At 43.6% G+C, this 14,569-nt stretch overlaps 1 protein-coding gene across 12 annotated transcripts in view; it reads right to left on the reverse strand.

The window, feature by feature from the left end:
- Positions 1 to 4,424: 4,424 nt before the first annotated feature.
- The window catches only part of CPEB3 (cytoplasmic polyadenylation element binding protein 3), a 186,615-nt gene continuing 176,470 nt past the window's right edge, over positions 4,425 to 14,569 (reverse strand). For 11 of the 12 annotated variants that reach the window (XM_027596641.2, XM_027596639.2, XM_027596636.2 and 8 more), the window contains one exon: positions 4,425 to 10,127. In XM_027596641.2, coding sequence (XP_027452442.1) covers positions 9,900 to 10,127 — 228 coding nt within the window. In that variant the 3' untranslated portion in view covers positions 4,425 to 9,899. The remainder of the gene's footprint in view (positions 10,128 to 14,569) is intronic. The other variant, XR_003520390.2, reaches the window with a different exon arrangement.

The raw sequence follows: 14,569 nt of genomic DNA on the forward strand, positions 1-14,569 counted from the left end.
CGAGTCTGTTAAGCATCTCCCTTCAGCTTGGGTCATGATCCCAGGGTCCTGGGATTGAGCCCCTCACTGGGCTCCCTGCTCAGGGGGGGAGCCTGCTTCTCCCTCTCACTCTCCCCCTGCACAGTCGCGCTCTCTCTCTCCAATAAATAAATAAAATCATTAAAAAAAAGATATGAAAGGTCCTTTCTTTAAAAAAAAAATTAAAAAAAAAAAAACAACTAAACACAAAACTACCATATTACCTTGCAATTATACTCCTGGGTTATCCCAGAGAAGCTGAAAACATGCTCAAACGAAAACCTGTACATGAACGTTAGTAGCAGCTTCATTTGTTATAGCCCCAAGCTAGACACAATCCAGATGTTCTTCAACAAGCAACTGGTTAAGCAAATACAGTACATCCATACCATGGAATAGTCCTTGGCAATCGAAAGGAACCAACTATTGATGCATACAACAACCAAGACGAATCTGTAGAGAATTATGCTGATTGAAAAAAGCCAACCGGGTTACATATTGTATGAAATTGAGATTTGGGGGATTGGGAAAACAGGCCAGTCGGGAGGGGCAACTGTTAGCAATGACCAAAGGAAATCACATCGTCGTTATTCAGGAGTATGAAAAGTGGATTATAGAGAGGTTGCCTGCAAAGAATTCCATGTTGTCCACCAATCCACTTTTACCCTTCACAGAGCCATTTTTTAAAAACATTCCATTGAACAGAAAAGTGCACAGATTGCAGCAGTGAATTCTCACCAACTGAACACACCTGTGTATTCAACACCCAGATCAAGTCAACAGCACCCCAAAAGTGGTCTTCATGCCCCCTTTCAGTAACTCCTGGGCCCATTTATATAAATGGAGTCCTGTGTTATGTACTTCTTTGTATCTGGCTTATTTGGATCAACATTAAGTTTGTGAGATCCTTCTGTAATGTTGCACAAACTTGTGCATCTTCTCCTACTGTCATACAGTATTCCATTTGCGGATATACTGTAACATCCATTCTAATGTTGCAGCGCACCTGCATAACTTCTAGTTTGGGGCTATGTAATGCTATGATCATTTTTGTACATGTCTTTTGGGAACATGCTACATATTTCTGTTGGGCATATGAATGAAAAACCCGAGTCGTATGATACACACACTGAGATCTTGTAAAACAGGTTCTAGAATGGCTGCACCACTTTCCATTTCTACCAGGATTTATCTAGAGCCTCCTTAACACTTGTATATGGGTATGGATTGGGATTGTATTTTGTTTTTTAAAAGACTGATGTATTTATTTTAGAGGTGGGGGAAAGGGCAGAGGGAGAGAGAGTCTTAAGCAGACTCCCTGCTGAGGACGGAGCCTGACTAGGGGTTGATCCTGAAATCACGACCTGAGCTGAAACCAAGAGTCAGACGCTTAACCGACTGTGGCCCCAGGTGCCCCAATTGTGTTTTGGTTTTAATAGATGAGTAATGAAATTGAGCAAAAGGTCCCTGTCTTTGAAAGAGGAGGCCAAGCACTCAAGACAGCTCCTCAGGTAGGGACCAAACCCAGAGAGTTCTTCCATTCACCAAGTCTCATTGGTTTAGGCCTGCACTGAAGGGGACAAGCTGGAATGTTTCCAATATACTTGACAATTCAGCTCAAACCATCTTTTTATTATTATCATTGAGGTATAATTGACACACTGTATTAATTTCAGGTGTGCAACATGATTCAACGTTTGTGTTGTGACATAGTCGCCACAGTGAGTCTCCTGTCACCTTATGAAGTCAAGACAATATTACTGACTATATTCCCCACGCTGTACATGACTTCCTCACGACTTATTTCATAGCTGCAAGTTTGTACTTTTTGTCCCCTTCACCCATTTTGCGCCCCAACCCCTTCCCCTCTTCCGTCCCGCAACCACCCATCGGTTCTCCGTATCTGTGAGTCTGGGTTTTGTTTTGCTCCGTGTTTTAGATCCCACATATAAGTGAGATTACAGTTCAGACCATCTTAATCAAAGATTTGACCAGTAACAACAAAGAAAATGACAAGACCTGGGCTGCCCCTTGCGGGGCCACAAGGAAATGCTGAGGTGAGTGGGTGCGCATGCAGCACGGCCAACTCCTTCCCCGGGGCCCCAACAATGCCGGGACTCAGACTACGGAACCCCGCATCAGGGCACAGACTAAGGGTAACGTTATCTGTGCTAGTGAGAGCATTATTCCAGCCGTTTATCTGTGGGGACCCCCCGGGGGGGGGGTCTTCACTGGCCCGGAAGAAGACCGGGAGGGCACTCGCACCTGCATAAACAAACTTCATCACCAACTTCGCCATTTCTTCTCCTGAAAACCCAGTCTTTCCTAAAGAAACCATTTGAGGCCCTGTTCTCCCCCCTCGCTTTCTTCCATTAAGTTAGGTTCTAAACCCCACCTTTAACTCACGCACATGAATAATGTATTGAATATTCTCATTCACATGCATAAGAATAAGCTCTGTCTCCTCTATTAATTTGTCTTTCGTCAGTTAATTCGAAGGCTGTTAATCACGGAACCTAAAAGGGGGAGAGGAAAGGGTTTTCTTCTCAACAGCCCTGTGAATAGCAGTAGGACCCATCCACCGGGCTCCCTCACCCCATTTCCCCGAGCATTAACCGTTCCAGTTAAACTAGGATTTTGAGAGGGCCCGAGTGACCCAAGGGTCTGGTGAAGAGCCACCCAAGTCCAATTTTAAAGCTGAGCTTCCGCCCGCGTTTGCGGGTGAGGAGTCCCCCAGCCTGGTAGGCTCAGCGCGGTGACGGTCTAGGGAGGAGGCTGCTCCGACCCCCGGTCAAGCTCCGCGCGGCCGGGCCGGGACTCCCGAGGTCCGCCCCTGCAAGGAACAGGCTCCCTCTCCCAAGGGCGCCAGGCACTTCCCCGCTCCCCCTCCACGCCGAGTTCGGACAGCAGAACGTTTTCTGCCAGGGGACAAATGTGGGGTCCAAGTCAGCCCAGCATTCTGAAAGTAGGGTTCCATTTGTGGCTTAGTGTAGGAGGATATATTTTTAGAAAACCCAAAGTAAAGGGGACCCGAAACAATATTCCTCCGCCCAGTTTGGAGGGGGCTGCAAGAGGGATCGAGAGCTCCAAACGTTAAGTGCCGCCGGACGGCGGGGCTCCGACTCCGGCCTCCCGCGTCAGCGCCGGGCTCCGGGGCATCCTGCTGGCCGCGCAGGCGGAGCCCCGCGACGCGAGCCGCCCCTCCGGGCGCACCCGCCTGGGTCAGCTTACCTGCCGGGCTGGGCGAGGGGCGAATGGTGGGCCTCCTCGGGGGCGGGACGGCCGTGGGAGCCGGATGGGGGTGCCGGCTGCAGGACGGGGTGCGGTGCAGAAGCTCGGGGGCCGGAGAAGGCCTGCGGGAGCCCGCGCCCACAGAGCGTGTGCACAACCGGGCGCCCCTAGGCCGCGACCCGAGCGGGGCCCGAGGGAGCCTGCGGACGCCCCCAGCGGCCCCCATCCCTTCCCGGAGCCAAGCATCCCGCGCGGCTCCGTCCGCCCCCGTCAGGGTGGGGCGGCGGGCGGGCCCCGAGCCGCGGCTGGGCTCCCCGAGGGCCCGGGCGCCCCCGCACGGCCCTGGGACTTGGCGGACAGCCCCGGGAGCTTAAAAACAGCCGCGCCAGACCCCACCCCAAACCAGTGAAACCAATCTCGGGGGTGGGCCACCCGCCCCTGCAGTTTGTAAAAGCTCTCCAGAGGGTTATTTCATGCAGCGACCTGTGATCCATTTTCTAAAAGGATTAAACTTCTAGCGCGTCCAAAGTCGATACGGGACTTTAAAGACCCATTTTCTGAAATGATCAGAGAGAGTCTAGGGTAAAAAGTAAAACGAAAGGGGCGTACTTACGTTTTCATTGACTTTCTTGGTTTTGATTTTGAAAATTGGTTTCAAGTGCTGGCATGAAAACCTAACTGACCCACTAAAAACCTTGCATTGAATACACGTGCATTGTGTCAACAAATACCTTCCTTTATCAAATACACTTGTACTTTATAGTTGTCTTTTTTTAAGTTTTCATTTATATATTTGATAGCGAGAGAGTGGAGAGGGAGAAGCAGGCTCCCGGCTGAGCAGGGAGCCCCATGCAGGACTTGATCCCAAGACCCTGAGATCATGACCTGAGCCAAAGGCAGACGCTTAAACTTGACTGAGCCACCCAAGCGTCCCTATACTTGTGGTTAAAAAAAAAAGTAAAAGAAAAAAGTGTTGCATCAGAGAAAAGGTGAATTTTGCTGTACTTAATCTGCCATCATGTGTCCCCCCTCCCAAAAAGGCGAATCAAGCAAATCTGAATGTGCAAATGTTCCCAGATGCAATCTGCATACTCCAAGCTATTCCCTAGCAAATGCAAAGGATGACAAGTGTCAGTACTTCATACAACTATATTTAATAAGTTATTACAGAAAAAAATGAAGTCCAAACTACAAAGTTTAAGCAGTTGTAAGCAATAGCTGCATTGAGCTCCATGTGTAGTCACAGTACTGCAGTTCCATACAAGCAATATTAGTCCAAGCCCCAAAGGCAGAAGCTGAGTAAGGGTTACTAGCAAAAACAATCTAAGAGAACACGTAATAAAAGATACAATACATTTAAAATTAGTTGTTAGTTGAAAAACAAATACAGAGATCTTAGCTGTGAACACTCTAAAAGTTATGTCCATTATTTTGACAGCAAAAATACAAATACCTAATACTTTATACCCCAACAGAACTATATCCAGAAAAGAAAGAGAGCAGAAGTTATCCTGTATTAGCACCCGAGTTTTCTACTTGTTGCCATTAACTGCATCATACAAATTTAAACATCCCTAAATCACATATCCACTTCTTGACCCATTTTGGGGTATAAAGTCAACAGCATTAATTATAAAATACTCTGTGGTAAAATGGAACACTATTGCAGCTGAGATAGAGAAGTTTGGTTATTATAAAAAAAAAAAACAAACAGAAAATGTTAGCTGACATACCATACAAACTGGTGAAAAAGCAACAACCCATACAAATAAGCCACTTTTAACAAAAAGATACTTTTTTTTCACTAATCTGTGACTAATCTTTCACTCAAACCTTGCAAGTAGAGATGTCACAATACTCAAATATTTAGGTAGGAGCTTTACCCAGTTAAATGCCATTTTGTTGCTAATATAATAGATAAAATGAAAACTAGCAGTTACTTGCTAATTGCATAAATGCAGTACACTCTGCATTAGCCCATGCCTCACTAACAAGCTATAAAACACAAGAAATAGGCAGAAATCTAAGCATAATCTTGATACCACTAAACAAGAATTTTCCAATTTCTTTTCTTCTGTTCCTAATCACTTATTTGTAGTTAATGTAAAATTCCAACCAGTAGTACCCAATTTGAGTTAAAATTTTACATCACGACTTGATCTAATCTATATATTATTTACAAAACTGAATACATAGAGCATACCCAAGAGCCAACTCTGGACACACGTTTCTCCAAGTTATTGATAACCTCACCTCCACAGCAATGGAGCTGGAAGGGGGCCATCAAGGACTAGTAGAAACACACCATCTATCTAGAGCAAGTCATTTAATGTTCTGTTTACGCAACACCAGTTTTGCAGTCGTAGGTATTTTGAGTTTGTTTTCATTTTAAGTGCCAGTACAGGGACACACTGCCCTAACATCATGGCTTCAAGGTGAGGTGGGTGTTGGAAAAGCAGGAGGGTGGACAGATCATCCTCGGAGTGGCCAGATGTTGCCACAAAGAGGGACAAACAAGGGGCACAAAACGGGGGGTGGGGTGGGTGGGTGGTGGTGGAGGAAGACGAAGTCTGAGACTGTCCATATACAGTGGTGATGTCCGAGTGTGCTTCCTCAGCATGCCACCCACGCCAGACGGGAGGGAAGTCAGGAGGGACACCACGATCCAAGTCTCACTACAAAGAAGGTGGCGTCCACCCGGCAGCGTCCCTCTGCTCTCGGACGTCACCACTGTAAATGCAAGGGGAAGATTTGGCCTGGGCGAAAGGCTCCGTCTCACACATGGACAGCAGTTGGTGGCAGATTCTCTCTCTCTCACACACACATGCACACACGCACACAGGACATAATGAAGAGTTAGAGGGGAAAAACAATGAATCATTCTGTTGACCTAGCCGGGTTTTCAACCTGGTGGTATTTCAGTGGGGGTGACTCCATTATCAGGGCCCCAGATCTGGCTGCACCTGGTGTTGTATAAATCCACTGTGACATCCCTAGAGAACTGTACTGTGACATCCCTAGTCTTACACTAAACCACTGTAATAAAGGAAAAGGCTTGTCAAAATCTCACATGTTCTGCTCATTCTGTCATTTTATTACCCAATTATCCGTTACATTTTCCAATCACTTTACATAACCAACCATGTTCATCGTTGTCACACTATTGTAAACCACATCAGCAAGTTAATACATAAAGCTTTGCATTTCAAAAAACTAGACACTTTAGTAACAATATTACAAAGGTTTTAGCTTCAAAAATAACTGAAAATGAAAAAAATAAACTTTTAAAGAATTAGCATCATAAAATTAATTTATTCCAAGTAAAAATACAAAATAATATTATGACATTGACCAGATATGAAAGTCCCTCCCAGAAACAACTCTATTAATGATTGAGAAAGCACTCCTTAAAGAAAATACGAAATAAAATGAAAAATATGTAAATATGTTTAATTTTTTTCTTAGCAAAAAATCTTTCTAAAAATAACAATGAAAATTTGTCTCAGTACAAAGGCTACATTACTATTGAAAAAATACCAGCATGAAGAAAAGGTACATATTTGACAGTAGAAAAATGATTTCAGTGAATCACAATGTCTAAAGTTTGCAATGAAAATAAATCTGCAATAAAGATTTATGCCTTTTTTCTTTTCTTTTTTTTTTTCTATTTTTTATACAAACAGTACAAACAGTATTGCACATAACAACAAATAGTCGAGGTTAGGTTTTAGCCTTCAAAAAATCGACTAGTTCAAGTGTCACATCAAGGAAAGGCCACAACAGGACCTGTGATACCCAGGGGCTTCCCAGTCAAGTTGCAGGTCAGAACACCTCTTGTGTTTTAAAAAATAATTTTTTTTTTGAAGGACCCTCTCTTTTAATATAACATTAACAACTTGGGGGCACATTTATTTACAAAACAAAAGGGAACATGTTATAATTTAATAAACTAAAAAAGTTCTCTTTAAAAAAATACAAACAGAAGAACTCTTTCACAATCCTGGTCAGTCGTGCACAATCAACGCTTGATTATAAATATACAAATGAAGGGAAAGTAGTTTCCACCATCTATCCACAACTTTCAGCACCAAAGGGAGTTTATTCTTTGTAACCTATTCTTCATGACAATGGTTTTCACCTCCACATCAGCTTCCCGCTGTACAAGCTTCCAGCTTTTTTTTTAAATCTCAGTGTTGTTTTAGTACATGAAAGAGGGGTGCTTCTTCAAAAAGTTTTGCTTCTTTCACATAATTAGGTAGATTTCTGTAGGTTAGATATGATCTTTAATATTATAGTTATAAAGCTCTAACTTCATTTTCAAAAAACACAAATAAGCATGAAAAAAATAAAGTTACCCATCTGTTAAATCATTTTTTCTTGCAGAATTAAATTAATATATATTTTTCTGAATAAACTTACTTAGAAAATATCATTTTCTTTCCTATATTTCAAAATTGAGGTATTGCAAAAGATCATGTCAGTCAGAAAGCATGCCTTTTTCCTTAAAAACAAACAAACAAAAAAATCTTCAGCCAACTTTTGAAAACTGTCTAGAATACAAAAAGTAGTAGTGCATAACAAAATTTCTTGTACAGATGAAAAAAACCACAAACATAGAAAAAAAAAAACAAACAGAAAACCACAGCTGGGCTGGAAAAACGCAATTGTTACCAAAAAGCCCAGAGGTAACCTCAAAAGGGGAGAAGTCTAATAAGCATTTTTAATCCAGTAAAAAACTATTTTGTTTTTTTCCTTTTTGAAAACAAACTATAGTTTGAGAGCTGGTAATTGCAACTAAACACTGGAGAAACAAAACAAAACAAAACAAAAACAAGCAGTCTTAAGAGACAGGACAAGGAAATCAGAGCACATAAAACACAGCGACTTAAATCTGTTCTGCAGTGTCATATCCAGTCAGATTGTCCCCAGAATTCCAAAACATAGGAAGAAGATTAAAAAAAAAAAAAAGATTTACATAGTCTCACAATCATTGTGTGTGTTTATATATTACTATCTGCAGCCCAAGAGTGAATGCTAAAAAAATGTCCATGGTAGTTCTAGCAGGTCTTATTTCTATTCAAGCTTTACAGGATAAATCCAGGGAATTAAGTAGTTAAATTTCTCACCCAGACAACCAGCCCTGCCCAGGCCATCTTGTTTTGGACAGACATTTCTTTAGCATCACCGCCACGCAACTTTCTTAAAATGTGCCTAGTTTGTCAATCTGACAACTTATCTCTATATACTGTATATATTCCTAGTGTTTGTAAGCTAAGATGAGCTCTTTGGTTTTCTGGACAAGGTCTGAAGCTATGTAAATGGTGCAAGCACTAGGAGATTGTAACTAAGAGCTCATGTGTTAGTTAATAATATACCAGTTATGAACTGTCAAGTTCGTTAATGTCTGACACAGAGGCTTTAAACAGTTAAGTTTGATCACAGTTAGACATAATCACTTTACTATATAAAATAAATTGCACAATATATAACAGAGCACCGCAAAGTACTTCATCTACCATCCACAAATTTGCTTTAAGAATATCCTACACCTAGGTTTTATATTGGTTGTAATATAGGTCATTCTGTTATGGGCTCTTCCTAATTTCAGAAGCATTCCATTTATTGAGGCATGCCTTCCTCCAGTCAATTACCAATTCTTTGAGTGAAAAAAAACTCTTTTAAAAAATCAGTTATTTTATAGCTTATATAGATTCTTAATTTGTGCATTGTGGGAAGGTTTTATACTAGACATTGGATATAAAATTTATTGCATGCAGCAACCTGATTAAGTAAACATGCAGTCAGAAATAGTGACCTTCCGTTGAAGCTTTCTGTAGTCTATTCTGATCTCCTTTCGGCAGCTGATTCTATCCCTAAATCACAAACGTGTGTTGTTGGGTTTCTTTAAATTGATACCTTAGCCTGAAGAGAGTATTATGGTATTAATAATACCATCTTAATAGCAGCAAAAGCTATTGCAGCATAAATTTACATAACACTAAAAGATCTAACCAAAATCCTCAGCAAAACAAAAATCAAACATGAAGGAAAAATAAAGATTCAGCTTATGAGGTATCCTTACATGTCAAAATAGAAAACTAAAGGCCTATTTTCATTAAGGGTTACCCTTACTCTAAATGACCCCAACTAATGATTGCTGAACTGTTGTGAAGTTTTTGCTACATCTGCCACCTACTCACGAGTATTACCTTTGGTAAGTCTTCTCCTAGGGGCAACTCTCTAAGTTTCTGAAAATAAGTGCATGCTCCAGTTCAAAAACAATCAGAACAACAACAACAACAACAACAACAAACAAACAAAAATCACAGACATCAACCTGATGGCCGCTGATGAGAATGGCAGTCTACGAGTGACAAATCGGGTGTAAGAAATTAAGGTACCAAGCAGACAAAGGTGTGAATCAAAGTGCAAATCAGTACCGTTATACACTCTGCAATTTTGCATTATACTGGACACTGAGTTCAGTAATATGACTGTAAATAATAGTAATAATAAAAAGACCCATTTCTTCTTTAAAAATCGAGAACGAATGCACAGATTTCCAGAACACTGTAAGCCCTGAGGCAGTGCCCTCTCTTTTTCCCTCCTTGTTATCTACTCCAGTACTTGTGGCTGGGTCTGCCCTGGGCTCAGCTCCAGCGGAACGGGACGTGCCGAGGGCGGTCGCCTCCCTCCTTCACCAGCGGTTTGTGGAACTCCCGCCCGGCGCGGGAATGTATGCTCGCCCAGCAGTATTCGCAGTAATACTGCAGACAGGTGACGTTGGCACAGAAGAACGGGGCAAACTTCCCACCACAGCGCGTGCCCTGGCACTCATCACACATCTGATCATCCAGCACATATGGCTTCACTTCCACCTGGACCCAAAGAGGAAAGACAGAAAAACATGTTTAGCAAGGCTTCCTCACGTCTCTTCCTTTGAGGGATTACAGTATAGCTTAATGACAGGTGTTGGGCAGACAAAGGTGTGAGTCAAAGTGCAAATCGGGGCTTTGGAATTGCTACACTTACAGGTGGTGTGATCACAGGCAAATTCTTAACCTCCCTCTGTGCTTCTGTTTGCTCTGTGTGTCTGTAAAGTGCGTATAATTTATACACAGATGTGGACACATATCTGCATATCTCTAAAATGGGAACAACAATGTCCGCCTCCAAGGGTGCTGGTGAGGATTAAGAGAGGTAGTGTGTGTAAAAGCACCTGAGTGGAATCCTGAAGGCCAGGCAGCACCTGGCCATGAGGGGTGAGAGAGCGCGGGTCAGGGAGAGGAACCAGGGAGAGTTCAGGGAGAGGACAAAGCCCGAAAGCAGGTCAAGGCAGGGCACGTAGTTGGGGAATGGTGTGGCCTGAGCCAGGCCGGAGGGGAAGAGTCACGTGGCCGGCCAGACAGGCAGAGATGTGATACCACAGTGAAGCTCTGGGTCTCCGTGTTTCAGTGACAAGGCTTCCAAAAGTCTATCATCCCAGGGCCCTGTCCAGAGGACTAGACGGGAAAGCTGAAGGGGCTAGTGAAATGCTAAGCTATTATAATAATTGAGACTTTCTTATTTTTTGGACTTTATTGCCTTAATCTCCCTCCATAACTGGAAGCTTCACTAGAGGAGAGCTTTTCCTCACAGCCCTTCAGGGGGCATTTCATAATTGAAACAAAGCAATGCTGTGTATGTGGAAATCAAAGGCAGGAAGAACAGAGTTACCAGAGTTTTCCCCATGTCCCCTTCCTAGAACCCACAAAAGGTACATCATTCATGTTTTCATCTTGAATGTTAGAAATTCGCATCAAGGTGGCAAGTCTGTGATTGGGCCCCTTCCCACGCAGCCCTCCAAAGCCATTCTGGGGAAAAGCGACCACTGTGGCTACAGAGACAAGGACCCAGGGCTTTTTGACAGGAGCTAACTGCCTGGTGATTCAAACTGCCTCGGTGTGGCCAGGAGGGCCTAGCAGGGCATTGAGGCAGGGTGCAGGAGAGGGGAAGCAGGGGGGACAGCATGCGGGAAGCAGGAAAGGGGGCCCACCTAGGATCAGACACTCCACTTTCTTGGCTCCCCCCCACCCCCCTTTGGAAGGTCCCTCTGCTGGCCTCCTCTGGAGTTCTGTCTCTAGCCATGACTCCAGTCCACAGGACGGTCAGCCAGCCAGATACTCGGGCTTGGAAGACCCACCTGAGAAGACCTGTATCAGCTCTTGGATACCCAGGGGTAAAGGTTTTTACTCTGGCTCTAGTTCCCTTCTTCCAATTTCCCTCTCCTCAACCTTACAAGTTAGTGAATGGGCTTCAAAAAAATCTCTTGCATTGATCTCTGCATCGTAACTAGAACTGTAGTGGCTCTGGGATCAGCTGCCTGGGTTCAAATCTAGGCCATTCTGAGCCTGTGTCCTCATCCGTGCACGGGGGGGGGGGGGGGGGGGGGGGGGGAAGAATTCATACTTGACAGGGTTCCTAGGAGGATTAAATGAGTTAACGAGCATACAGCCCAGGAACAGGCCTGGCCCAGCCTGAGTACGAAGCATGGCTCAGATTCCTGCTGCGTCCCCTCTCGAGCAGGCCGTCCCAGCTCGACCAGGCGTGTTCACCACTGACGCCCCCGCACTGGCCACCAAGCTCCAGGCCTTCCCTGGCTCATTCTGTGAATATGCTGACATCTCAATTCGTCTTCTCCTGTGGTGCTCCTCTCCTGGTCACAAGCCATTCCAATTCTCTGCTGCCCACAGGAGTAAGCCCTGCTGCCTCAGTCTGACAGGGTGCTCCCCGTCTCCCGCGACTCAGACACAAGCCAGAGGCTGCACCATCTGCCCCAGGCTCCCCAGCAGGGCCCCAACTCACACTCTACCTGGCTCCCACCTTTACTTACACTTTCTTCCCACCTTCAATGCTCAGCCCACTCAGTTTTATGTACCCAATGAGGCCAGGTCTTTCTTTTCTTTTTAACATAAAATTAACAATTTTAAAGGAACCATTCAGTGCCATTTAATACATTCACAGCGCTGGACAACCACCACTTCTATCTGGTCCCCAAACAGTTTCATCCCCCAAAGGAGACCCTGTACCTACTAAGCAGTTATCCCCCCTCCCCAACCCCTGTTAATGGCCAGCCCACCTTCTGTCCCTACGGATTTAGCTAATCTAGATATTCTAAATGAACGGCATCACATAGTATGTGACCTTTTGTGTCTGATTTCTTTGACTTACTGTCATCATATGTTGTTCAATTCACGCTCTAGCCTGCAGCAGTATTTCATTCCTTTTTATGACTGAATAATATTCCATTATACGTGTGTGTGTGTGTGTGTGTGTGTGTGTGAGAGAGAGAGAGAGAGAGAGAGACGGACAGACAGACAGACACATTTTGTCTATCCATTCATTCATTGATGGACACTGGGTGGTTTCCACCTTTTGGCTATTGTGAATGGTGCTGCTATGAACATATATGTACATATCTTTGTTTGATTACCGGTTTTCAATTCTTTTGAGTATATACCTAGAAGGTATATACTCAAGAATTGCATATGGCAATTCTGTGTTTAACTTTTTGAGGAACTGCCAAATTATTTTCCATACAGGCTGTACCATTTTACACTCCCACGAGCAAAGTTGCAGGGTTCCAATTTCTCTACATACTCATCAACACTTGTTGTTTTCCATTTTGTGACCTGCCATCATAGTAGGTGTGAAGAGGTATTTCACTGTGGCTTGATTTGCATTTCTCTATTGACTAATGACATTGAGCATTTTTCATGTGCTAGCTGGTCACGTGTAGATCTTTGGAAAAAGGTCTATTCAATATGAATGTATTAAGTGCTCTGGATTGCTCACTTTATTTTTTTTTTTTAAGATTTTATTTATTTTTGACAGAGAGAGAGACAGCGAGAGAGGGAACACAAGCAGGGGGAGTGGGAGAGGGAGAACAGGCTTCCCGTGGAGCAGGGAGCCCGATGTGGGGCTGAACCCAGGCAGGACCCTGGGATCATGACCTGAGCCGAAGGCAGACGCTTAAATGACTGAGCCACCCAGGCGTCCCTGGATTGTTCACTTTAAAATGGTTAATATTTTATGACTTTAACCTCAATTAAAAAAAATAATTTAAGCTCTTAAAAAAACTAGAGGGGGGAAAAACCCACATAACTATATTCTATTCTATTTTTTTTTTAAGATTTTATTTATTTATTTGAGAGAGAGAGCACATGAGAGGGAGGAGGGCCAGAGGGAGAAGCAGACTCCCTGCCAAGCAGGGAGCCCGATGTGGGACTTGATCCAGGGACTCCAGGATCATGACCTGAGCCGAAGGCAGTCGCTTAACCAACTGAACCACCCAGGCGCCCTATTATATTATCATTTTTATTCCTAAACATAAGTAACTTTTTAAAAAAAGATTTTATTTATTTGAGAGAGAGAGAGAGAGAGAGAGAAAGCACAGAAGGAGAGGGAGAGGGAGAAGCAGACTCCCCACTGAGCAGGGAGCCCGATAATGTGGGGCTCGATCCCAGGACCTTGGGATCATGACCTGAGCTGAAGGCAGATGCTTAACCGACTGAGCCACCCAGGTGCCCCTAAACATAAGTAACTTTTAAAAAAAACTACCAAAAAGTCTCTCTGTGCTAAATTTGAATCTCCCTTCATTGCTCTTTTTGTATTTGTATGTATTATAAAGGACTATTGCTGTTCTTGAAGTGAACAATCCCCTGCCCATTTTTAAATTCTTTTTGTTGTTGAGCTGTGAGAGTTCTTTATATATGCTAGATACTAGACTTTCATCAGACATATGATTTGCAAATATTTTCTAAATTGTTTTACTTTGTTGACAAGGTCCTTTGATGCACAAAAGTTTAATTTTGATGAAGTCCAATTTATCTATTTTTTTCTTTTGTTGCTCCTCCTTTTGATGTCATATCTAAGAATCCACTATCAAGGGGCGCCTGGGTGGCTCAGATGGTTAAGCGTCTGCCTTCAGCTTGGGTCATGATCCCGGGGTGCTGGAATGGAGCCCCACATTGGACCCCCTGCTCAGCGGGAAGCCTGCTTCTCCCTCTCCCTCTACTGTTGCCCCCTACGTGTGCTCTCTTGCTCTGTCAAATAAATAAATAAAATCTTAAAAAAAAAAATCCACTACCAAACCCAAGGTCATAAAGATTTACCTGTTTTCTTCTAAGAGTTTTATGGTTTTAGCTCCTGTATTTAGGTTGATTTTTAATTAATGTTGTATATAGTGTTGAGGCAGGGGTCCAACTTCATTCTTTTGCATGTGGATACCCAGTTACCCCAGCACCATTTGTTGAAGAGAACTGTTCTTTACCTACTGAAT

Source organism: Zalophus californianus, chromosome 15 (genome assembly GCF_009762305.2).
Source record: "Zalophus californianus isolate mZalCal1 chromosome 15, mZalCal1.pri.v2, whole genome shotgun sequence".
Taxonomy (NCBI): Eukaryota; Metazoa; Chordata; class Mammalia; order Carnivora; family Otariidae; genus Zalophus; species Zalophus californianus.